The sequence below is a fragment of the Camelina sativa genome, chromosome 13 (genome assembly GCF_030686135.1).
Source record: "Camelina sativa cultivar CO46 ecotype springtype chromosome 13, ASM3068613v1".
In the NCBI taxonomy this organism is placed as follows: domain Eukaryota; kingdom Viridiplantae; phylum Streptophyta; class Magnoliopsida; order Brassicales; family Brassicaceae; genus Camelina; species Camelina sativa.
Genome location: NC_141892.1, coordinates 9,157,311 through 9,178,348, shown reverse-complemented (window position 1 = coordinate 9,178,348; position 21,038 = coordinate 9,157,311). Strand labels below are relative to the sequence as shown.

The 21,038-nt window shown below is 36.1% G+C and overlaps 4 protein-coding genes and 1 pseudogene across 11 annotated transcripts; 2 read left to right on the top strand and 3 right to left on the bottom strand.

Annotated features, from left to right (window-relative positions):
- Positions 1-40: 40 nt before the first annotated feature.
- Positions 41-2,768, bottom strand: LOC104738099 (GPN-loop GTPase QQT1-like). Of its 2 annotated transcripts, none has more exons than XM_087482673.1 (11): positions 2,635-2,768; positions 2,123-2,248; positions 1,811-1,855; positions 1,629-1,708; positions 1,467-1,541; positions 1,277-1,380; positions 1,019-1,175; positions 846-933; positions 668-740; positions 442-572; positions 41-319 (listed from the first exon to the last, which is right to left on the bottom strand). In XM_087482673.1, the coding sequence occupies exons 2-11, from the start codon at positions 2,212-2,214 to the stop codon at positions 268-270; spliced, it is 897 nt and encodes a 298-aa protein (XP_087338799.1). In that variant the 5' UTR covers positions 2,215-2,248; positions 2,635-2,768; the 3' UTR covers positions 41-267. The 2 variants fall into 2 exon arrangements, with proteins under 2 accessions (XP_087338799.1, XP_087338800.1); XM_087482674.1 differs by having other exon boundaries at positions 2,601-2,716.
- A 111-nt stretch (positions 2,769-2,879) lies between these two features.
- On the top strand, positions 2,880-4,624 carry LOC104736244 (vesicle-associated membrane protein 714). The gene is made up of 4 exons (XM_010456197.3): positions 2,880-3,266; positions 3,420-3,610; positions 3,702-3,865; positions 4,217-4,624. The coding sequence occupies exons 1-4, from the start codon at positions 3,047-3,049 to the stop codon at positions 4,305-4,307; spliced, it is 666 nt and encodes a 221-aa protein (XP_010454499.1). The 5' UTR covers positions 2,880-3,046; the 3' UTR covers positions 4,308-4,624.
- A 529-nt stretch (positions 4,625-5,153) lies between these two features.
- On the bottom strand, positions 5,154-7,158 carry LOC104738098 (uncharacterized; annotated as a pseudogene).
- A 6,349-nt stretch (positions 7,159-13,507) lies between these two features.
- Positions 13,508-17,979, top strand: LOC104770563 (mitochondrial fission protein ELM1). Of its 5 annotated transcripts, XM_087482671.1 has the most exons (13): positions 13,593-13,752; positions 13,970-14,167; positions 14,329-14,418; positions 14,503-14,738; positions 15,461-15,702; positions 15,902-15,998; positions 16,200-16,349; positions 16,482-16,608; positions 16,751-16,863; positions 16,951-17,014; positions 17,110-17,203; positions 17,284-17,392; positions 17,537-17,979. In XM_087482671.1, exons 4-13 carry the CDS (start codon positions 14,553-14,555, stop codon positions 17,636-17,638), a joined length of 1,284 nt encoding a protein of 427 aa, XP_087338797.1. In that variant the 5' UTR covers positions 13,593-13,752; positions 13,970-14,167; positions 14,329-14,418; positions 14,503-14,552; the 3' UTR covers positions 17,639-17,979. The 5 variants fall into 5 exon arrangements, with proteins under 5 accessions (XP_087338795.1, XP_087338796.1, XP_010454498.2 ...); XM_087482669.1 differs by having other exon boundaries at positions 13,508-13,809; positions 13,970-14,418; XM_087482670.1 differs by having other exon boundaries at positions 13,517-13,752; positions 13,970-14,418.
- A 77-nt stretch (positions 17,980-18,056) lies between these two features.
- Positions 18,057-20,922, bottom strand: LOC104736242 (uncharacterized). 3 transcript variants are annotated; one of them, XR_015578797.1, is made up of 9 exons: positions 20,668-20,912; positions 20,365-20,540; positions 20,047-20,169; positions 19,891-19,965; positions 19,650-19,730; positions 19,184-19,218; positions 18,996-19,090; positions 18,754-18,913; positions 18,057-18,377 (listed from the first exon to the last, which is right to left on the bottom strand). XR_015578797.1 is itself a non-coding variant. In XM_087482672.1 (9 exons), exons 1-9 carry the CDS (start codon positions 20,795-20,797, stop codon positions 18,273-18,275), a joined length of 957 nt encoding a protein of 318 aa, XP_087338798.1. In that variant the 5' UTR covers positions 20,798-20,922; the 3' UTR covers positions 18,057-18,272. The 3 variants fall into 3 exon arrangements, 1 of the variants encoding a protein (XP_087338798.1); XR_015578796.1 differs by having other exon boundaries at positions 19,909-19,965; XM_087482672.1 differs by having other exon boundaries at positions 18,996-19,085; positions 19,909-19,965; positions 20,668-20,922.
- Positions 20,923-21,038: the final 116 nt, after the last annotated feature.

Sequence of the window (21,038 nt, the reverse complement as noted above, 5' to 3'; positions counted from 1 at the left end):
ATTATGTAACTTAGTAGTAAGTTTTGATAGGCAGAAAATATATAAGGTGCAAGCAAGGCGATTAATTCTGATTAGTTTACTCGTCTCAAAATTAGCATACTCAATGAACCAAATCCAGTAGGTTCATAGGTTGTGTGATTGTTTAGACTTGAAACCGAGCCCAACAATACAAAAAAGGCTCATACAAACCGTTACATGGTTTGGTTCAGAGAGATTTTAAGGAGATTCTTCATCTTCTTTGGAAGTTTCAAGCTCTGTTTCAATTCCTCAGTCTTGTGTTTCCTCGTCGTTCATGTATTTCTCTTGCACAGCCGCAACTGTGAAGACTATACCGTTAAAGAAACAACTCTTTTGTTGCAGACGTAAAACTAAACTCACAGCTACTGATAAGAGAAGCAATGGTTAAGAAATCAAAATTCTTTATTAAAAAAAAAAGGATATCTGTTATAATCCCAATCAGTTTGACCAACTGCAATCTTGCTGTATTCAACCACACTTGCATCAATCCCGGAAAATATGTATCCATTGCTCTTGTCAATGAGCTTTACCAGATTCCCAACACTTTCCTTATCCTGAAAACAAAAACAAAATAGTGATAAGATGCTTGCAGAGAGAGAGAGGGAGAGAGAAAGAGAGAGAGGTGCAGGGGGGAGGGGGGAACTTAAACCTGAATATCCAAGGTTGTAAAATTTACAAGACTGTAATCTTCAATGACGCCACATAACTCTTTTGTTAGTTTTCTGCAAATAAGACCATCGAACTCATCAAATATCTAGAGTGCATTTAAGCGGGAATTGATTAACCGTTCCACTTCCATGTATAGTCAGAAGATGTTTTATATCAACCTGTACTTAGCAGAGCGAGGATCTCGACCAAGATGGTGCTCCAAGTATGACAAGTCTTGAACATCGGTATAAAAATCTAAATTAAAAGCTACATGAAACCAGAGATGGTAGTTAGCGAGTCCATGTTATACTTTTGCAAAATCAAAATCAATGTTACGAGAACAAAAAGATACCTAGCTTCCCATAGCTGCCAATCAGATCGATTTTAGACAAGACATTGACATGTGGGAGTTCCATATGAAGCATTGTGGATAAGGAGAGAAGCAATGCGCTTACATAGTTCCCGGGATCACTACATAGATGGGCATCAATTAGTTGCACAGCAGTTAACTGCAGAACAAACAAACAAACAAAACTTCATCAGGTTATATGTAGACTCTTCAGTAAGGTTCATTTAGCTAGTAAGGTAACAAGTATAGAACAGCTCATACTCTGAGGTTTAATGATTTTATCAGTTTCGTGAGAACATTCTTGGTACTGTCATGAATGAAGAACAACTCCACTTGGCCAGGAAAATCAAAGAGAATGTAATGATCTGCAAATGTTTCAAAACTTTTTTACTTTAACGAAGTGACATTACGTTAAAAACAAAAAAAAGGAGAGACTTATTGTGTTGCTAACCCTTCAGAAGAGGCTTTAATTTCAATTCCAGCCAGTCAATGTTTTTCTCCAAGTACTCCATACAATATACAAGACCTGTGTCATTAAAAAATTTGTTATTGACTTGACCAAACATAAATTAAAATATTAAGAACAAAAGAAGAATCAAGATGAAATATTCACCTCCATTAGGACCAAGCGAGTGTTCCAGCATAACATCTTCTAACTTAATCAGGTCTTCGATATTCACAGCACACTCATAACTAAGATCAATGTCAAGAAACAACTCACACACCTGGAAAAAATTTCATGGCTATACGCCAATTTCAACCACTTTTTTAATAATTTGGTATCAAAAAGGATACGGTAATGTATCGTTTGCAGGATCCAAATTAACAATAGCAACCTTCCTGCCGAAAACAACATAACTCAACGTTAAGAGAAAATACTTCCGGAGAAGTCCTCACGGATCTGGAAAAACTCTCTTGGAACAACATTTCACAACCAAGCAAACTTAGTTAGAATTTCTGGATTTTAACACTCTTTGTAAATTAAAGTTTGGAACTTTGTAAATTTCACTAAGCTAGAGACGGAGAAAATAAACGTAATACGATATATCTACAAAAGTAGTCTTCTTTCTTTGATCCAAAAAGAGAATAAAAGAAAGAAAATGAAACCTTCCGATAAGAGGGAGGAACTGAGACATGCCATTGCAGTAAGTCGTCTTGCCTGATCCAGGAGGACCTATCACTACTTGTCCAAACACCATGGTCTTGGAGAAGCAGAAGAAGAATGACACCAATCTGATAAGAACCAACCAGAAAAAAAAAAAAAAAAAAAAAAAAAGCACATTACTTTCAAAGCACAATGAATACTCAGTAGAGAACAACAAAACCCTTCAAAACAAGGGTCCTCAATAGTCTAATCACTGAGCTCGTAACAGGCAACAGAAAATAGAAATCGGATAGGTCATCTGTTCAGTCGGAAACAGAGAACACACAATCCCACCATTATAATATTAACCCAATTCCTAACCCTAGTTTACTACGCAACAAACACTTCGCTGGAGAAAGAGAAGCAGAGAGCATTGATTCAATAAAATAACCATCATCTTAGACTCAACCGTAGACAGAACAGAAAAAGAGAGAAGCTCGCCTGTGTAAATTAGTCGGCGATAGAAGAGACTCACCTCAGTCGCCTGTTTCGCCGGAGACTCGTCGAAGTTAAGCTCGTCAACAGTGGAGAGAGACTCGCAATCGCGTGGGGCTTTTAATGGTTATACTCGAACCGAACCGGGAAAACATAATTGAAAAGAAGGAACCGATCGGGTTTAGTTGGTGTATCCGAACCCGAACCGAAAAACGTAATTTTGACCGGTTCGGTTCGGATAATTTGCCTAGGGGGTTAAAATGTTAGAAAATATTATATGCAGGTGACAATTAAAAACGTAACAATAAAAAAGGGGTTATATACGAAACGTTTGCTCTTAACCTATTTTAAACTACTCTCTGCTCAGATCACAGCAAAGCCGACGTTGAACTTTCTCACCGCCGGAGCGCGTGATCCACACTCTCTGACGTTATCCGATTTAAGATTCTCCGATGGCGATTGTATACGCGGCTGTGGCGAGAGGTACGGTGGTATTAGCGGAATTCAGCGCCGTTACGGGAAACACAGGCGCCGTGGTACGACGGATCCTCGAGAAGCTTTCGCCGGAGACCACCGATGAAAGACTTTGTTTCTCACAAGACCGTTACATCTTCCATATTCTTAGATCCGATGGTCTTACCTTTCTCTGTATGGCCAATGATACCTTCGGAAGTAAGATTTTTTCTCCCAATCGTTGGATATGTTTTGAGATTTATGGCTATTGAAATTTGCTTTGGATTTAAAGTGTTTGTTGTATATGATTCACGAGTTTTAAGGTCTTCTCTTTATGCTTATGGTGGTGGTGGTGGTGATTGGATTTTGTAGGGAGGATTCCATTTTCGTATTTGGAAGATATTCATATGAGGTTTATGAAAAACTATAGAAGAGTGGCGCATCAGGCTCCAGCTTATGCAATGAATGATGAATTCTCAAGGGTTTTGCATCAGCAGATGGAGTTCTTCTCTAGTAATCCTAGTGTTGATACTCTCAATCGTGTTAGAGGAGAAGTCAGTGAGGTATAAGTCTTCTTTAGCTCACATGCTTCTTTGTAACTGTCTTTGGTGGAAAAGGTTAGTTTTCTCATTGTTGTTTTTTCGGGTTATACAGATTCGATCAGTCATGGTTGAGAACATTGAGAAAATAATGGAGAGAGGTGATAGAATTGAGCTTCTTGTTGATAAGACAGCAACTATGCAAGATAGTGCATTTCACTTCAGGAAACAATCTAAGCGCCTCCGTCGAGCTCTTTGGATGAAAAACGCTAAGCTCTTGTAAGGATCTCTGTCTCTTCTTGATTCTCTTTGGTTTTGGTACTTACGAGAACGAGATACAACTCTCTACATTCTATGTGTTTTCAACTCGCCTTTTTGCAGCATAGTTTACTAATATATCTCTTAAACTAGAGATACATTAGTTCTAAGTTTAGGAAATTCTCCTCAAGAAAAAATCAAAGTATCTGGAAAGAGTTTATATCTCTGAATATTGGCGATAGAAGCTATACTTCCTTAGTTCCAACTTTGCATAGAGAAGTGTACTATGTTTCGTTTTGATGTTTTCGTCTGTTCCAGATTATTATAATTTCTCATCTTTTGGTTTTAACTATCATTCTATGTGTTTGACAGGGTCCTGCTGACGTGCTTAATAGTTCTTGTGCTGTACATAATAATCGCATCTTTCTGTGGAGGCATCACTTTACCGTCGTGCAGATCTTAATCTCTGGCGGCTATATCTAAGGTAACCGGAAACAGACCACTGTTTTTGTAAATCAACTCAGTCGCATCCCTTCAGTTTCCAGTCTTGGTTTTTGCATGAAAATGAGAGTGAGTTTGAGGTTACATGTCATAGATGGTCCTCCTCGCTTATGTAACTCTTGTAAATTTCAAATTGATACAGAGGTTTATGGTTTATTGAACACTTTTCTTGTCTTGTAGATTTAGTCACTTGAGTGAGTTTGTTATCTGTATTTCTAAAACCATCTGCGTTGTGTCTCTCAGAATATTGCATTTGCAATGAAAATCACATATTCGTTATTTTTGTTGTTAAAATGACTTTGAGCTTTCATCTTGGTTTACGTTACTGATTTACAAAGATTTGCTCCCTTATCCCCCCCTGTCTCTGTTTCCATTAATTGAAACCATATTAGTTGCCACTCTCTTTTTAGCAAATTTGTCATAACTTTATATATGTCGTCACAAATTTATGTTCTTATTAGGATCTTAGGAAATTAAAAATTTACAAATGTTGTCACAATTATGTCGAAAACATGTTGCAAGTTTTGCAATAACCTTGTAGAAACCATTGGAGATGATCTTTATAATTATGATTTACCACTATAGCTTTAAACAGTCGAACCCAATCAAAGCGTTAGATTCAGTTTAATCCTTCCTCCATCGATGAAGACTATACTGTATATAACTATAGGAAAGCTTTAACCAAAATAGGTTTAGCACAAGAAATTGTAAGCACTTTTATGTATATCTCTCTTATCACATGGTGGTAGTTGGAAAGAAACTCTTACATCCAAAAAAATCAAGAGAAACGATTGAATGAAATAATCAGCTATATAGTTGTTCGCATAGCTGTACTGATAGACATTGCACATGCATCGGAACAAATGTATCCACTGTATGGATCACAAAGCTTTAAAATGATAGGCGCTCTACATCTTGAGTGACAACTTGCACAGAACGGGCGAGAACTAAGGTCGTTAGGAACCACTTCAACTTTAACTTTATTGTAGTTGATGATGCGTCCTGGCATGAGACGTGAAAAATCTCCAAGTACACATGTGGTATGTGCAGTAACCCCGCAATCAGAGCAAGTATAGAACCACTTACTTGGATCTGTTTCCACCTCACAAATATCGCACCAATATTTCCCGTTTGTATTTTCGCCATAGCATAGGGAAAGTGGATGATCGTCGCAGCTATGTTTTACAACTTTTGGTAAATCAGTACAGTGTGAATCCAGATCAAAGTCACAAGTATCACAACTAAGCACATAACCATCTATATGTGTATAACATGCATCACAATAGTGATCGTCCTTCTTTTCGTAATATAGAGGATGTTTGTGACCATCATGAATGACCGGTTCAGAACGTGAACCACAACGGACATCTAAAACCCACCAATCAGAAACGTACCTGAAACTAGTAGACTTTGTTCTACAAGCCGTGCAACGGAAAACATCGTAGAATCTAAAATCTTTGCTATGAAATGTACGTGGTGGTCTGGACCATAGTGTGAATGGTTTTGTGTTGAATACAAGTCGTTTCTTTTTTGGAAGTTTAGCACATTTCTCATGGAGAATGAAACGACATTCCTCACAGTTATAGACCGGATCAGAATACACAGGAAGGACGCATGCTTCACAACGTGAGCCTTCGTCACGATTGATATTGTCCTTTTTGAGTATTAGATTATGCTCTTCATGACTGAAATGCTTGATCAAGTTATCACCCACCACTTTGAAAGGTGCAATATCTTCGTTATCCTCAAGTGTCCCTTCGAGTTCTACTCCATCCCATACGTCTTTTCTTGTTGCACATAGTGAATGAGCAGCGTAGTTGGGGCAAATAGCGTAAGAATAAGCCCCATAGTATTGACTTATATCTTTGCGACAAATCCCACATTTCGAATACCCAACGCCGAGATGATGAGTGAGAGAGATGTGATGATCGTGACGGTTGATGTTTATGACACGTGGTAAGTCAATACAAGTCCGATGGACAACAAACCCGCATTGAATACACATGTAAGGACTTCGATCACCTTGCATCCCGCAAGCATTACATTCAAATGAGATTTGTCTTGATAAGAGGACAAGTCGATGCTCATGCGTCTTATGATGCTCGATAGCAAGAGGTGGTGGATCTTTTGTACAAAACTGGCATACGCTGAAGTTGCATATCGAGCAACGATAAAGCACCTTGTTTGGTCGTTCTCCACAGAGAAGACATGTCTTCTCGGCGTCACTGTCTAGTGATTCGTATAAGAGTAACTCTAGAGGATGTTGAGGATGAGAAGGATGATTCACCTCTTGGGAAAGATTGACACACTCAACATGAAAGTGGACTTTACATTCAAGACATGCATAAGAACATCCACCATTTATAGCCCTTGCAAACTCCACAATGGCGCCTGCCCGGGTTAGCCGGTTCTCTCAAGAAGACAACTGGATGATGATGAGACTTCAAATGTTCAATAGTAACCGGCAATGGATTTATCCCACATGTGAGATCCACGGTGAAGTTGCAATTTGATGAACAACGATAACCAAAAGTAAAAAAAGACTTACCACATAGATTACATTTACATGGTTTTCGTAGAGAATTGTGGAGTTTGAGAGGATGCTGAGGATGAGAAGGATGGTTGAGGATCTCTGATGGAGCCTCGGCACACTCTTTGTGAAAGAACAAACCAGTTGAGGAAGGCTCGTTGCAACGGTAGCCTCCATAGATGGGACCTTTTACATTGCAGCCTTTGCAAGAATCATTAACAAAACGAGACGAAATGGTCAAAGGGTATCTGTGAGTTTGTAGTATTTTGAGTGATGGATCCATTTTTGTGGTTTGATCTTTCGTGATCCAAATGCTGTATGTTTTTTTGGGAGAGATCTCAAGGTGTCATATGTGAACACCTTAAAAGATGATTTGTTTGTGGATCTCCAATGATTCATGTGCAATCACTTCCCTTAGTGTGTTCCACGAGATTATCATCATATGTTTTTCGAATTCAACTAAAATATTACTATAATATACAGTTGAATTATTACATATTCCTAACTGTATACGACATGCACATTAATTTATCTTATAGTACAGTAGAACCTGTATAAATTAATACTCTTTAAACTAATACTCGCTATAAATTAATAAATTTTTCCGGTCCCGAGTTAGGCCGATGTAAAAAATGACACATTTCGATAAAATAATAAGATAATATTTTTTTGAAAATCCTAAGTAACAATATGGTCCCATCAATATCATAAATTAATAATCAAATAAACTAATATATATATATATACATTTATATCTAAGAAAATCTAGTGAGATAGGACTCTATTGTTGTTTGACTATATCTAAGAAAATCTAGTGAAATATAACTCTATTATTGTTTTCATATTTCTGAATTTGCATTTTTGTTGGAGTTTATCTCTTATCTTTTTCATTGTTATCTTCTCAAATTGCATTCAAAAATTTTGGAGAGTCCTAGATGTGATAATTAGTTCTAAAAGTATCACAATATATTATTCGTCTTCATCATTACCATGAAGGATGGTAGTAGCAATTTATTCTAAATTCTAAACTTCTAACATTTATCATTTTTACCTAGATAATATAGTAAACAATTGACATTCATCCTATTACGATAGCCAAAATTATAAATTAAAAAAAATATTTAAAAATGTGAATGATAAAAAATATAGTTTATTTAGTAATATAAAATTTTTAAAATTATAAAAATGAAAAAATCTCTTCATAAATTAATAAAATATTAATTTATCGATAAATTAAAACCTCTATAAATTAATAAATTTTCATGGTCCAGACCTTATTAATTTATAGAGGTTTTACTGTAGTAAACAATCGATGAGTATAATACTAAAAAAAAATTAATTTCCTAAATTCAACATCTAACGTGTTAACAGCTACGATATATAATTATAATATTGAATCATTTCTGCAATTTCATATTCCTTATTCTCGAGTCTTGAGATCTTATATAACTTTTGACTGATAAATCCATGAGCAATTGAGTTTGAAATTTGACAAACTGTGCAACTTAATAAATATGAGTTGTAAGGGAGAGAAAACTTACAGTTTGTGAAGGGTTCCGAGGAGAAGTACAATCAGGCGATAATTTATGAGATATGGATGGAACTAGACAACAAATTTACACAACAACTAGGTAACAACCAGCACATAGTGCCGTATAAAATAATTATTAAATGAGTTTACATAAATTTTATTTACAAAATCTAATATTTATCGGTACTTGAAATCTAAAATTCAATTGTGTAGTATATATTAAAAATATATATATCTAATTTTTGTAGAATAATTAAAATTTAATCCGTGAGAATTATTGTAATATCAATCTTGTATTATCATATCATATGAACAAAGAGCTTTTAAATTTATTTTAAAGATTTTATAAAAATGCAATTAAAGGATATAATTAAGTTAGAAAGAGAATATAAAAATTTAATTTTAGGTGTTAATTGTATTTTTGGAAAAATATAATGGTATATAAATGTAGATATTATAAAAAACTGATGATAAATAAAGAAAATAGTGTCTAGAGTTCTGTAAATGCGACACATCAACATTTTGTGTGAGAATACTTCTCTTTTAATATATAAGGGATATGTTTCCATTGTGCAAGCAATCTACAAAGGTAATCGATTGGTTAGGAATGCGATTCTCGCCATAACAACCCCAAAACTTATGATGATATAATTAATGATGATCAACAAAGAAACTTGCTTTTTCTCAAAAAAAAAAAAACAAAAAAAAAAAACAAAGAAACTTGTTGCTTGGGACAGGGGCAAAAGAAGTATAAACAGTAACGGTTGGGTTTTTTCCTGACAAAGCGTTATGACTGTATGTTACACAATTTCTTTTTTTTTTTTAAATAATATATATATAAGTCTAATTTATCATATGATTTTTTTGTTTACTTTAATCTGGCATTTTAATCAATAACATAGCAGTAGCACCATAACAAAGGATTATCCAAAAAAATTACAGTTTTAAAACCTAAAAACCTAAATCACACCCTTCATTTCCTAAATTAAATATCTACATCAAAAATAATATGGAAATAATGTCCATTTTAGCAAATTAAACATCTACTTACAGTAAAAAAAAATTACACATGTTATCAAAATGATCTACACTTCCATTAGCACAATTAAAGAATAAAAAAGGGCAATTGTCATGGATACCATGATTTTAAGTTTTTGGGTCAAAAATACCACAAGCCCCAACAATTTCCAGTTCTAACATTTGTCATTAAACAATTTGACAAGATTACATTTACATCAAAACACTCGCATATTTGCTTCATCTCTTCGTCTCACCGTTTCACATTCTCTTTGCTTCATCGTACGTCCTCCTCGCCTCACCTCGTCGTGCACTCTCCTCGCCTCACCTCGCCATGCACTCTCCTCGCCTCACCTTGCTTCGTCGTTTTGCGTTTTAATCTGTGATAACAGATCTCAACAGCGACTGCGACGATCTCAAATCATGATGTGTCTTCGTTAAATTTGCACATTGCGAGATCTTTGTGTCCGCTTCAAATGTTGTACTCTCAGATGGCTCAAGCCTCCTAATGAGCATAGAAAACGACACCGTATATGCTGATTATCCTTCGTCATATTTGAGATCGGGTCGGTGATCTCAGATTTAAGCTTGTGTTGAGCTTGCTGGGACTCAGCTTGGAGTAGTGTTTCCAAATGAAAAACAATCTCGGTATCGTTGGATGGAAGTATCAAAGCTATTCAAGAGGTAAATTTTATTCTCAATGTCATTAATCTTAATTTGTGAGATCCCTATCTCTTAAGTCTTGAAATTTTGAATATAATTCCTTGATTTATGGCTCAATACTCTGTAGACTTATCTTGGTTTTGATATGTTAAGGATGACACAATTATTGTAGATCCCTATAATCAAAGAGGGATTTTAGATTAGTTGAGATACTTAAACTCGAGCAACAATTGCATTGTTTAAGTCTCATGTGCTCACTCGTAAATATCTTATGTTTGTTACTAGTTAGGTTCCTTTTACACCTAATGTTTGAATTAGTAAAATGGAGAGTCTAATATTGAATTCATTGCAACACATTAGATTCTTTGTGATTGATTTGGGATCAGAGGTACCTAATCAATCAACATAATGGCAAAGTATACCACTTTCATCACATTTCTAGAATGTGAATCTGTTGAAAAAAGAAAATGACATACATGGGAGAGTTAATTTTTCTATTTGGTTCGAAGAATCTATTTTTTAATGCTATGGTGTGCAAAGCATAAGTAGCTTTGAAGGGTATTACATGGTGCGTCTGTATTGGTTTATGTAGATGGATGAGGTTTTAATGTGGTATTTCTCTTTTGACGTACTGTAGCTAAAATTCAGGAATGGATTAGTAAAGATTAGGAAGACCTTCCTAAACATATTTTCTGATTTCATTATTTTTTTACAGAAGGACAAGGCAAGGTTGCACAAAGAGAGATAACAAATCACACATGTCATGGATCACACTGAAACCTGATCTTTAGTTTTGAAGCATTGGTTTTTGTTGTTATCCAAGCAATTCGAACTCGCTATTCTATTAATAAACCACATTTTATTGGTCTTTGTTTTTCTTATTACATTTTGTGACAAATATATATTTACCACAAAACTTGTTACTCATTTATACCATGAGATAGGCATGCTAATTATCATTTAGGAGGATTCCAAGAAATTTATGAAAGACCTTTTTTTTTTTAATTTAGGAAGGCTTTTATAAAGTTTAGGAAGGACAATATAATATTTAGGAAGGTTCACTTGAAATTTAGGAAAACCTTCCTAGACACTGAGTTAATTGAGATGTTTAGGGGTTGGTTCGTTCTCTAGAGATGGTTTTTGTTTTCACATTAGAAATTGATGTTAAAGATAGTTTGGATGGTGTGTTTTGTAAAAATTTGAATTTGATGTTAATTGAATCAAATGCTAATTCTCTATAAATTGAGGAAGCATACCTTGATATCATGAAAATTTCATTGATAGCTCTGGATGGTATTCATAAAAATGTTCTTAGAATTCTTTAAAAAATAAAAATGGAAATACACACCCACAAGGGTTTGAACTCACATCATCCTGAATTACACAAAACTCTTCCTAAAATACCATCCAATCTTTCCAGAAAACACAAAATACGCGTCTAATAACTATATATTTAACAATTGCTAAACAATAATTGAATAATATGCTTTGGCCTAATGGTTACTTTCACAATCTTAATAGGATGAGACCGTGTGTTCGAGAGTCGGGCGGGCGTATATTCCCATTTTTTTCCTTATTTTTTTTTAATGAATGTCATCCTAAATTACAGAAAACGCTTTCTAAATACCATCCAATCTTTCCAGAAATCACAAAATGCGCGTATTTTTTTTAAAATGAATGTCATCATAAATTACTGAAAACGCTTCCTAAATACCATCCAATCTTTCCAGAAATCACAAAATGTGCGTCTAATAGCTATATATTTAACAATTGCTAAATAATACTTGAATAATAGGCTTTGGCCTAATGGTTACTTTCACAATCTTAATAGGATGAGACCGTGTGTTGAGAGACGGGCGGGCGTGTTTTCCCATTTTTTTCCTTATTTTTTTTAATGAATGTCATCCTGAATTACACAAAATCCTTCTAGAAACTTACAGATTCAATTTTTCACAATCATAAATACCATCCAATCTTTCCAGAAACTGTAGAGAAACTAGCATACATATTCAATTAACATCAAAACGAAATTATTTCACAAAGCACATCATTCTCCAAGATCCCGTATTAGCTCTCTTATTGTCTTCCTTCCTAAAGACACACTCTTCTATTTTTTTTATATTTTTTATATTGAAGAGCATAACAAGAAACTATTTGAATCATGTGGAAATTACAGCAAACAACACCAACCATATGTTTCGAATAAAGAATACGACAATACTATTAAATATTATAAAATACCCTCATTTGAGAATCGATGGAGTAATGAACTTGAACTTGGGTGCTTTAGTGATAAGCTTGTCATAAGTGTCTTGATCAAACAACACCATGTTGTTCACCTTTTCCTTTTGCTTTTCTTTGCTCCATTTTTGTTTTATTTAAACAAACATCTGTAGGTAAAAGAGAAACTATTAAATACTAAGATCATGAAGAGTGATACTTAAAACACAAAACAAGACAATGATTACACAACCAAAGCTGAATTACACCATACTCTTTCGAGAAATGGATCACATATACCTATATTTCTGGATTTGTATGAAACAAGTGCAAGGAGATACCTAAATCTTCAGTGAATACATATACTTAACCTTCATTTACCCAAATAAGACAAATCAATCTCCCATGGGACGAAACCTAAATCAATTTCTCAAAAACTTATTTCTTAAACCTACATTTACAATAGGTACACATTGATTGTATCGTATAAAGATGGAATAATGGATAATAAATGAAACAAACCTTCTTCTTCTTCTTTCCACAAGTTGTGCTCTATATCAACCTGAAAGCATCAAAATCAGTAAGAATTTGCATTTTAAATTGTTGCCTCCACATCCACCACAACCGCTTCGTCCTCCTCTGTTCCACCACTGCCATAACCACCTCAGATCGGGCTCCACCTCTTTCTCCACCCCGATCGCCAGATGAACCATCACCGATGTTGTCAATTAGAGCGTCGTCGGGTCTAGACACATCAATGGCTTTGGAATGACCATTGTTGCTAATCTCGATCTTCATTAGCTATAGTGAACGAAGAGATCGCCGCCGCCATCATCAATTTGAGATCATAACTTTTTTGATACCTTTACACACAAGGAGAAAATGGTCATTTTAATGATTAATGAATAGTATTAATGGAAAAGGAATGAGTGTGTGGTATTTTAGGAAGAAAAACCTTTTTAATGGTATTTTAGTGTATTTCTCGTAAAAAAAAATGATACCAAAAAAATATCCACATCAAATCATAGTATTACTTAGTAATTTTCATATTCGATCTTTGCCATCTACTCTAATTAATCAATAACATTTTGTGGGTTAAATTTTACTCAAAAGTAATGAAAACATACATTTTCTTATTTTTACTTTTATCGGATGTCCCTCAAGGAACATTAAAAACATACACATATAGGGGTGCAATTGTATGTTTTGTAACTTTCTTTTGTTCTACCAAAAAAAAATTTGTATGTTTTTTTTCTTTGATCTTCAAAAAGATAACAGAAGTTCAAGAGCAAGAATAAAACAAATGCCAACCAAAAGAATACGCCAGTCCGGAGCGAAATCATCGGCGACCTTCCATGATGAGTTAGAGTTTAAATTGTACATATCAATCTCACAAATTCGGTTGCCACTCTGGTCGTACTGATTCACAAATCTCAAAACTTTATGGTTCGTCTCCTCCTCCTTGACCTTGTCGTATCCAAGAGCGTACACCTCATATTTGTGGTAAGAATTGCAGGGTTCGATCCACCTTGTTTGTCCCAAATAAGGGTTTCAAACAACAAGCCGCCCAGGATATTCCAACAACAACATCACCATCTCAATTCCCTTCCTCTGCTTCTTTAGAAAGCTCTCACCTTTCGTTAAAGTGTTCCAGTTTTTACAGGTCAATCGCAATTTTCCCAAACATGTCACCGGAAGCCTAGAGAGTACCTCCTCCTCTATATCACTTGGAAGATCAGAGATATGTGAAAAGACTGCGTGATCCTTCGTTTTGTCATCATCATCATCATCATCATCAATCGACATCTCCTTTAACGCCTTGCCAAGAGCGTACCCCATTCCGCAAAAGCTCCTCAAACACGCAACCTTCTTCAACTCTAAGATAAACTAATATTTATCAGTAAAGGTGAAACCCCTCTAGTTGAGAAAGCGGGTCCTTCACGATTGTATGTTTTGTTTTGTTAAAATTAGTATAATTAATTTTACGAATTAGTCCCTTTGTTTTGGCAAATATGCACTAAGAGAGTGAGAGTTTTAAAGACACGTACGGCACGCTCTGCTCTCGAAGGAAAATAAAAAAATCTCTTTGTGCGACCTTTACGCAATTCGCAAGTACGACCCCTCTCTCTCTCTCTCTCTCCTTCTTCTTCTTCGCGTGCGGATCAATACCTAATCGTGACGGTGTGGTTCCTCTAGGGGTTTTGGATCCTGATCGGAATCGGAATCGAAATCGAAATCGAACCGGCATGAGGCTAATCCTATTGCCGGATCCACCCAGTCTATCAACCGGCGTACCTGATATTTTCGAACAAGGCGGACCCCAGAACGTCGTCAGACGCGCCGTCGTCATCGGTAACGATTTCCCTGGCTCCGAGAATCAGTGTATCGGTCTCGTTCGTGCCCTCGGCTTGGCCGAAAATCACCTACTCTACGTGAGTTGCGGTTTTTAGCATCCCCTTTCATTTCTTCAACTCGATTATGTACTGATCAGTAGGGCGTCGTATGCTTTGGTTGTGAGATTGATGATTGTTTTCGGATTTAGGACTTACTTTATGGCTTATGTATTCTCTACGTTCTTAGCTTGTTAGGTCTACAATAGGAGTGTGATAATTTCTTAAATTTTGAGTACTTCTTTAGCATGTTTGTAAATTTTTTAGCGAAACTAGGAATTGATGGATATGTATATATCTCATGTTCTGCAAAATTTATGGTAAACAATGGAATAAGGTTCTGGTGTGGGAGATCTAAATTATGTATCCTGTCACAAAATACTATATGATAACAGCCTGGACACATGTATACAATTTTTTTGTTGGTAAATGTTAAAGAGGTATTGAATCAAGGGTTTCCGTAGAGAGAAGTAGTGCCATTTGGTAGTCCACCATGTTAGAGTTTTAGTAGGTCTTGATAGTAGCATTAATCCTAGGTGGTGGAGCGTGATGTTGGCGTGTACAACTACTGAATTTCGTTTAGAAGGAACACTGGTAGTGGTAGGAGTCTTTAGTTTACTTTTTGATGCATGCATATAAGACTGTTTTTATGTGTCTTTGGCGTCTCTGGTTTCTTTGATCATCAATAGTGTTGAAATTCACGTAATTTTACTTTTAAACATGATTTTTGATTCGATGAGATTATCTGTTTTTCTTGGTTCAAGCGAGTGACAAGGCCTAAAGGAGGGCTAAATGAGTGGCTGCATTGGCTTCCAGTTGGTTTTCATAAGAAGTTGGACTTTATCCTCAGGCATATTTACCTCTACTCCAGATTAATGCTTAGATCCAAACAAAGTAAATACATCACATCTGTACCCTCGGAGAATGGTGGTAGTGTAGGTTTGGCCTCTATTCTTGAGGCTGATGTGAAGAGCATTGTAAATATGGCCCGTCAAACCTATGAAAAGTATGTATTCTTTCTAAAATTCTTTTGTGGTGTTTGTTCATTTGGACACTGTTGCCTTTTTATAAGTTACAAGTAGTACTTAAAGCGAAATTCAAGCCTGAGTGTATGCCTTTCCTTTCTCTATCACGAATTTCTGTTTATTCATGGATTGGGAATCATATTGCACATCTGGCTAAGTGATTTTATTTTCTTGTCACAGGGAAGGCCCGTTGGTAGTGATTGCATGTGGAAGAGATACAATTTCTGTTGCTAGCTCGATAAGGCGTTTGGCTTCTGAAAACGTCTTCGTTGTTCAGGTCTATTACAAGCTTTAACCTGTTTGTTATGTTACTAATGAAGGCATAGTGGACTTAGAAGTACAATTCGAGATAATATTTTTATTTAATGGTATCTATAGGAAGAATTTTGCTCCTATATCCTCTGATAATCTAGAGAATGAGATTTGTGTCCTGGTCCTGAGAATTCTAAAATAGCGCTGTTTGGTCTTCATTTTGTAGATACAACATCCTAGATCACATTTAAATAGGTTTGACATGGTGATCACGCCTCGTCATGACTACTACCCTCTAACGCCTGAAGCACAAGAGCAGGTTCCTAAATTTATGCGGAGGTGGATCACTCCACGTGAACCTCCTCAGGATAATGTAGTAAGTACTAAATAGTAGATATCATGCTTTATGCTCAATTCTTTTCTCCATAATGTTGAAGAAATACAGTAGATTAATCTTTCTGTGGAGCTTTCATTTGTAATTACCTTGAATGAACTCGCCTATTTTCAGGTCTTGACTACAGGAGCTCTACACCAGATCGATTATGCCTTACTCCGTAAAGCAGCTAGTGCCTGGCATGATGAATTTGCTGCTCTTCCAAAGCCGTTAGTTGTGGTCAACATCGGCTGGCCTAGAAGTAGGTTCTTTTTACTCTTTTAAGTTACTAGAAGGATTTCTTATATTTCCAGTATATAACTTATAACACACGAGCGCTTAAATCTCTTGAATACTGAAACTTTAACCTTTTTGCCATGGTTTTGTTTTGTCTTTCTGAATAGGTAACTGTCGGTATGGAGCAGACATCGCAAAGCAGCTAACAGACTCCATTCTTGATGTCCTTGCTACCTGTGGAAGTGTCAGAATTTCTCTTTCATACAAAACCCCTGCAAAGGTCTCTTGACACTTTTTTTCTTTTTCTACCCACAGCCATAGCTGATATTCTTCTTGAGCCTCACCTGGTACTTTACTATGCAAGCAGGTTTCAAGAGTAATCTTCAAAGAACTTGGAGATAACCCAAAAGTTTACATATGGAATGGCCAAGGTACAGACAATTCATAGCAAGCTACTGCTTCAGCTTTGTACATAAGTACAACGCAATGACAAAAGTTTCTTATGGTTGTTAAAATTCTATTTCAGAACCAAATCCGTACATGGGACATCTAGCTTGGGGTGATGCGTTTGTGGTGACCGCAGATTCTGTCAGTCTGATCAGCGAAGCCTGTAGCACCGGGTATGTAATATGCTGAGATATATCCTTTCTTTTTTCCAACAACTTAAAACTACAATCTGAGTATGCATTCATTTCTGCAGAAAACCAGTGTATGTTGTTGGAACCGATCACTGTAAATGGAAGATTGCAGATTTCCAAAAGTCTTTGAGGGATCGAGGAGTTGTCCGCCCATTTACAGGTTTCGAAGATGTAAGTATCTTTACATTGTAGAGCTATCTTTTCTCCCTTTTTTCTCCATCTAATGGATTCTTTTTAATATTAGAGAGATCTCTGGCAAGGGTTTTGTTATATTCTCTATGTCTTAGTTGATTTGGTTTTAATGGTATTTTATAGATGTCGGTAAGTTGGAGTTATCCGCCATTGAATGACACAGCAGAGGCAGCTACAAGAGTACGGCGTGAATTGGCTGCACGCGGATGGAGTTTACGGTCTTGAATTTTATACTCTTCTTTGCTGTAACATTTATTTGCGGAATCACATTTTGTCCAAAGCTGGAGAAACAGAAGCCTAAGAGAATCAGATGTTGTGCAGAAAGAAAGAAAGAAAAGGTGTCGATGCCCATTTAAAAGGGTCATTTCATTTTAGTTTGCCCTATAAAGTTTTGCTGATAATGTTTTTACCAATAGGCCAAATACAAAAAATCTTTGCTACTCAATCGGACTGGCCTTTGTGATATAAGGAAAGTGGAAAGTTTTCTCACGTTTGTATTGGTTTGCGTTTGTCAATGAGATTTGACCGTTTGATGAGTGTGTAAAATAAGCAAAATCTTTCAGGCATATGACCTCCTTTGTCTCAAATCGCCACTAATTTGATATGAGTAAAATGAACATCAGGGAACTAATTTCCACAAAGATTAAAGAAATAAGACATCTTTTACTAAGGAGAAAACAAAAATACAAGGTTGTTTTTTAAGAAAAGCCAAACAACGCCGTTTTGATTTATATAACTCAAAACATCCTCAGTCTTATAGATGAGTTCAGCTTCTGTTCTCTTCTGACAATATGTACTGAACAATTCACAAACCTGCGGTCTATCTGGAAAGGTCTGTTTGTGCTTGTGAACTTTGTAGTTAGTAGTCATCTGGGAAGATGAACTGAAGATCTTGGTTGTCTCTGTACACTTGAACTAGAGCTGCGGCTTTGTATACAAACAAACCAACCATGGCTGGAACTATCTGCAAGTCACAACCATTGTGGAGATTAAAAAAGTTCAAACTTGTCACAAGACCATGTCAAAAGCAAGCGTTTAGCAGAGAAATCGGAAGGAATAAAATTAGAACTTTGTGGATACACAAATAAACAAAGCTGAAAGTTGAAAAACCTAGCAAACAGAACTTGGAGATCCTGAAGGATATAGATATAGAAGCTGGATAAAGAATTCGACTTAAGCTCTCGAACGCTAATGTTTGGATAAACACCGACAAGAATATACAAAAGATCCTCTTCTCTAATGTTATGTGGATAAGGACGGTGAAATTTGTAAGAAGACATACTATAGATCTTTAATTTTCTGAATTTGAGGTAGATAAGCAATTAGCTTAGAATAGCTACCTGGAAGTCGAACAAGTCATTCTGGAAATACTTGTGTGAGAGTACCCACAAACCGTAAATTGCAGCTGGAATCACCAGGCGTGGAGAAGAGAGAGCCATGCCGCTGCCCCTGATGGTCCTCTCTACAAAGTCCTCAAGATCTTCACTTCTAATTCCAATCCTACAAAAGCAAGAGCAATGTGAGTAACAGGAACTACTCCACGGAGAACATGACCAGACTACAGAGTTCTCAAGGTCTGTACTTTTTAGGCTTTCTCTTCCGGAAGATATCAGGAACTGCTTCACGTGAAACACCATCAGCGTATCCATACAAAAGCTGAAGGTACAAACAACTGCACTGGAATAAAATTTGGTTAGGAATACATGAGCAAGCATGTTGCAGAACTTATATAATACAACGTGAGTCGACCAACTAAAATAGACAACTAACCTGAAAAGAACTCCAACTGCATAACTGACTGCAGCCTGTCAGAGACACACAAAAATTTTTTTAACACATTTTCTCATGACTAGTTAAATGAGGAATAGAGAAGCCACGGTCTAAACTGGTAATAGCCTAATAGGAATAGCTATGACAAAGACATTATCCCAACTGTTCAAAGCACACTCCTGAACTCTTTCCATAAAAACGGATACGATTATATGGTCCATTTAAAGAGACGCAGCAGAGAAAAGTGTATTTTATTGCAAGAAAGTAATAAAAATGAGACAGAAAATGTGGTCTGAGTGACAGTGACATAGATAGTTGCTATGGTTTACTATGGGATAAGCCAAAAATGAGCCTCTTAAACACTTTTGTATCTCCATATCCCCGTTAAATACTATGCTTTTTAGGAATGCTGATTCATATAATTGACCTTGCAAAGAAAGAGAAGAACACCCACTAGATAGCTTACCTGGGCTGATAAAGCTAGTAAGCAATATCCGCTGCCCCCGGTTCCAATAACAATTGACAAGTACATAAGCTCACGCTTCAGCTACAAAATTAAAGACACAAAAGCAGCAATTCCAAAGTAAGTTCGATAACTAAACCATACAAATCCACTACGGCCATTACATACTGAACAACCATTTTCCACTATAGAGCGTTTTGTTGAATCATAAAGATTTGACTGGCAGACTAATTAAGAAACATACTGAAAGGAATAATCATACAGCTTCATATTTCAGCAAGTTAAATTTCTTCCTTCTCTCGCTGTCATCCTGTAGTGCCTGCAATCAAAACCCAAAGGGTTATACGCAGCATGATGTTACTGCAATGAGAACTAGAACATTCAAAAATAGATGACCCACCTTAGCTAGAGCTTTCTTGTTTATAGGGGCGGAATCACTTTCCCAACCAATCCATTCTTGGGTTGGTTTAAGTTTCAAGAAACCACTTTCATCATCCTCATCTACGCCATCAATTGACCTCTCCTGCATATATGCATATAGAATATAAAGACATTGATAAAAGTAACAGTTCCAAGTAGAAGACTGTCGCCATGAAAGCACACACCAACACTATATATCATTAAAGTGTATAGTGAATCACAAAAATGTACATAATTGCAACAGGATCAAATACATTTCAAGAAATTTAAATCTTCAGAAGCAAACTTAATTATTTACCTGAGTATCTAGTGGCCCAACAGGTGAAGATGAAGCTGTATTAGAACTAAGATCAATAGAATCGAGAATGTCCCTTAACCAGAGCCTATCAGAAACCTTAGAAATGAAATCTCCATTCTCTTCTCTGTCTTTCAAGAACATTTGCAACACATCCTCCTCCACCACTAGCTCACTCACTAAAGAAACAAAAAAAAAAAAAAAAAAAAAAAAAAAAAACACCAAAAGACATGAAATTTTCCAAAACCCAAGGAATTAGAGAGAAAAAAAAAAGCTTCATTGTAAGAGGGAGAGAGAGATTTTAACCAGAGCGAGAAGCGGCGTTAATGGCGGACAAACGTGCGAAATTTCTGTTCGGTGGTTTCCGAAGAAGATACGGCGGAGGAACGGTTCCGCCGAAAAACCGAGAAGCAGCGGGAATCAAGAGAGTCTCCATGTGGCGAGAGTGCGACGGCCTCTGTTTTTCCCAGAAGAAGAAAGCTTATCTATCCCCTTTACTGATGATGGAGGAGAAACAAAAAAAAAGCTACCAAAACGAAGACCCTTTTATTATTCATATGTGTTACTTTCACCCCTTAAATTTACATTTATGACTATTGAGTCCTCTCTATTTCGCCCCTTAACTTTTTGTTTTGTTCACACCTGTTAAAGAAAATTTCCTTTTCTCCAATTGTTTT

What these genes read in the sequence shown, in the direction of transcription:
- LOC104738099 (XM_087482673.1), bottom strand. Translation starts at nt 2,214, where the DNA reads ATGGTGTTTGGACAAGTAGTGATAGGTCCTCCTGGATCAGGCAAGACG. An exon ending in TGGCAGCTATGGGAAGCTAG is followed by an intron (nt 934 to 1,018) that starts GTATCTTTTTGT and finishes GGTTTCATGTAG; the next exon opens with CTTTTAATTTAGATTTTTAT. An exon ending in ACTGATTGGGATTATAACAG is followed by an intron (nt 320 to 441) that starts ATATCCTTTTTT and finishes TATAGTCTTCAC; the next exon opens with AGTTGCGGCTGTGCAAGAGA.
- LOC104736244 (XM_010456197.3), top strand. Translation starts at nt 3,047, where the DNA reads ATGGCGATTGTATACGCGGCTGTGGCGAGAGGTACGGTGGTATTAGCG. An exon ending in GGCCAATGATACCTTCGGAA is followed by an intron (nt 3,267 to 3,419) that starts GTAAGATTTTTT and finishes TGGATTTTGTAG; the next exon opens with GGAGGATTCCATTTTCGTAT. An exon ending in ATGAAAAACGCTAAGCTCTT is followed by an intron (nt 3,866 to 4,216) that starts GTAAGGATCTCT and finishes TGTGTTTGACAG; the next exon opens with GGTCCTGCTGACGTGCTTAA.
- LOC104770563 (XM_087482669.1), top strand. Translation starts at nt 14,553, where the DNA reads ATGAGGCTAATCCTATTGCCGGATCCACCCAGTCTATCAACCGGCGTA. An exon ending in CAACATCGGCTGGCCTAGAA is followed by an intron (nt 16,609 to 16,750) that starts GTAGGTTCTTTT and finishes CTTTCTGAATAG; the next exon opens with GTAACTGTCGGTATGGAGCA. An exon ending in CATTTACAGGTTTCGAAGAT is followed by an intron (nt 17,393 to 17,536) that starts GTAAGTATCTTT and finishes GGTATTTTATAG; the next exon opens with ATGTCGGTAAGTTGGAGTTA.
- LOC104736242 (XM_087482672.1), bottom strand. Translation starts at nt 20,797, where the DNA reads ATGGAGACTCTCTTGATTCCCGCTGCTTCTCGGTTTTTCGGCGGAACC. An exon ending in ACAAGAAAGCTCTAGCTAAG is followed by an intron (nt 19,966 to 20,046) that starts GTGGGTCATCTA and finishes TTTTGATTGCAG; the next exon opens with GCACTACAGGATGACAGCGA. An exon ending in GCAGTTGGAGTTCTTTTCAG is followed by an intron (nt 19,086 to 19,183) that starts GTTAGTTGTCTA and finishes ATTCCAGTGCAG; the next exon opens with TTGTTTGTACCTTCAGCTTT.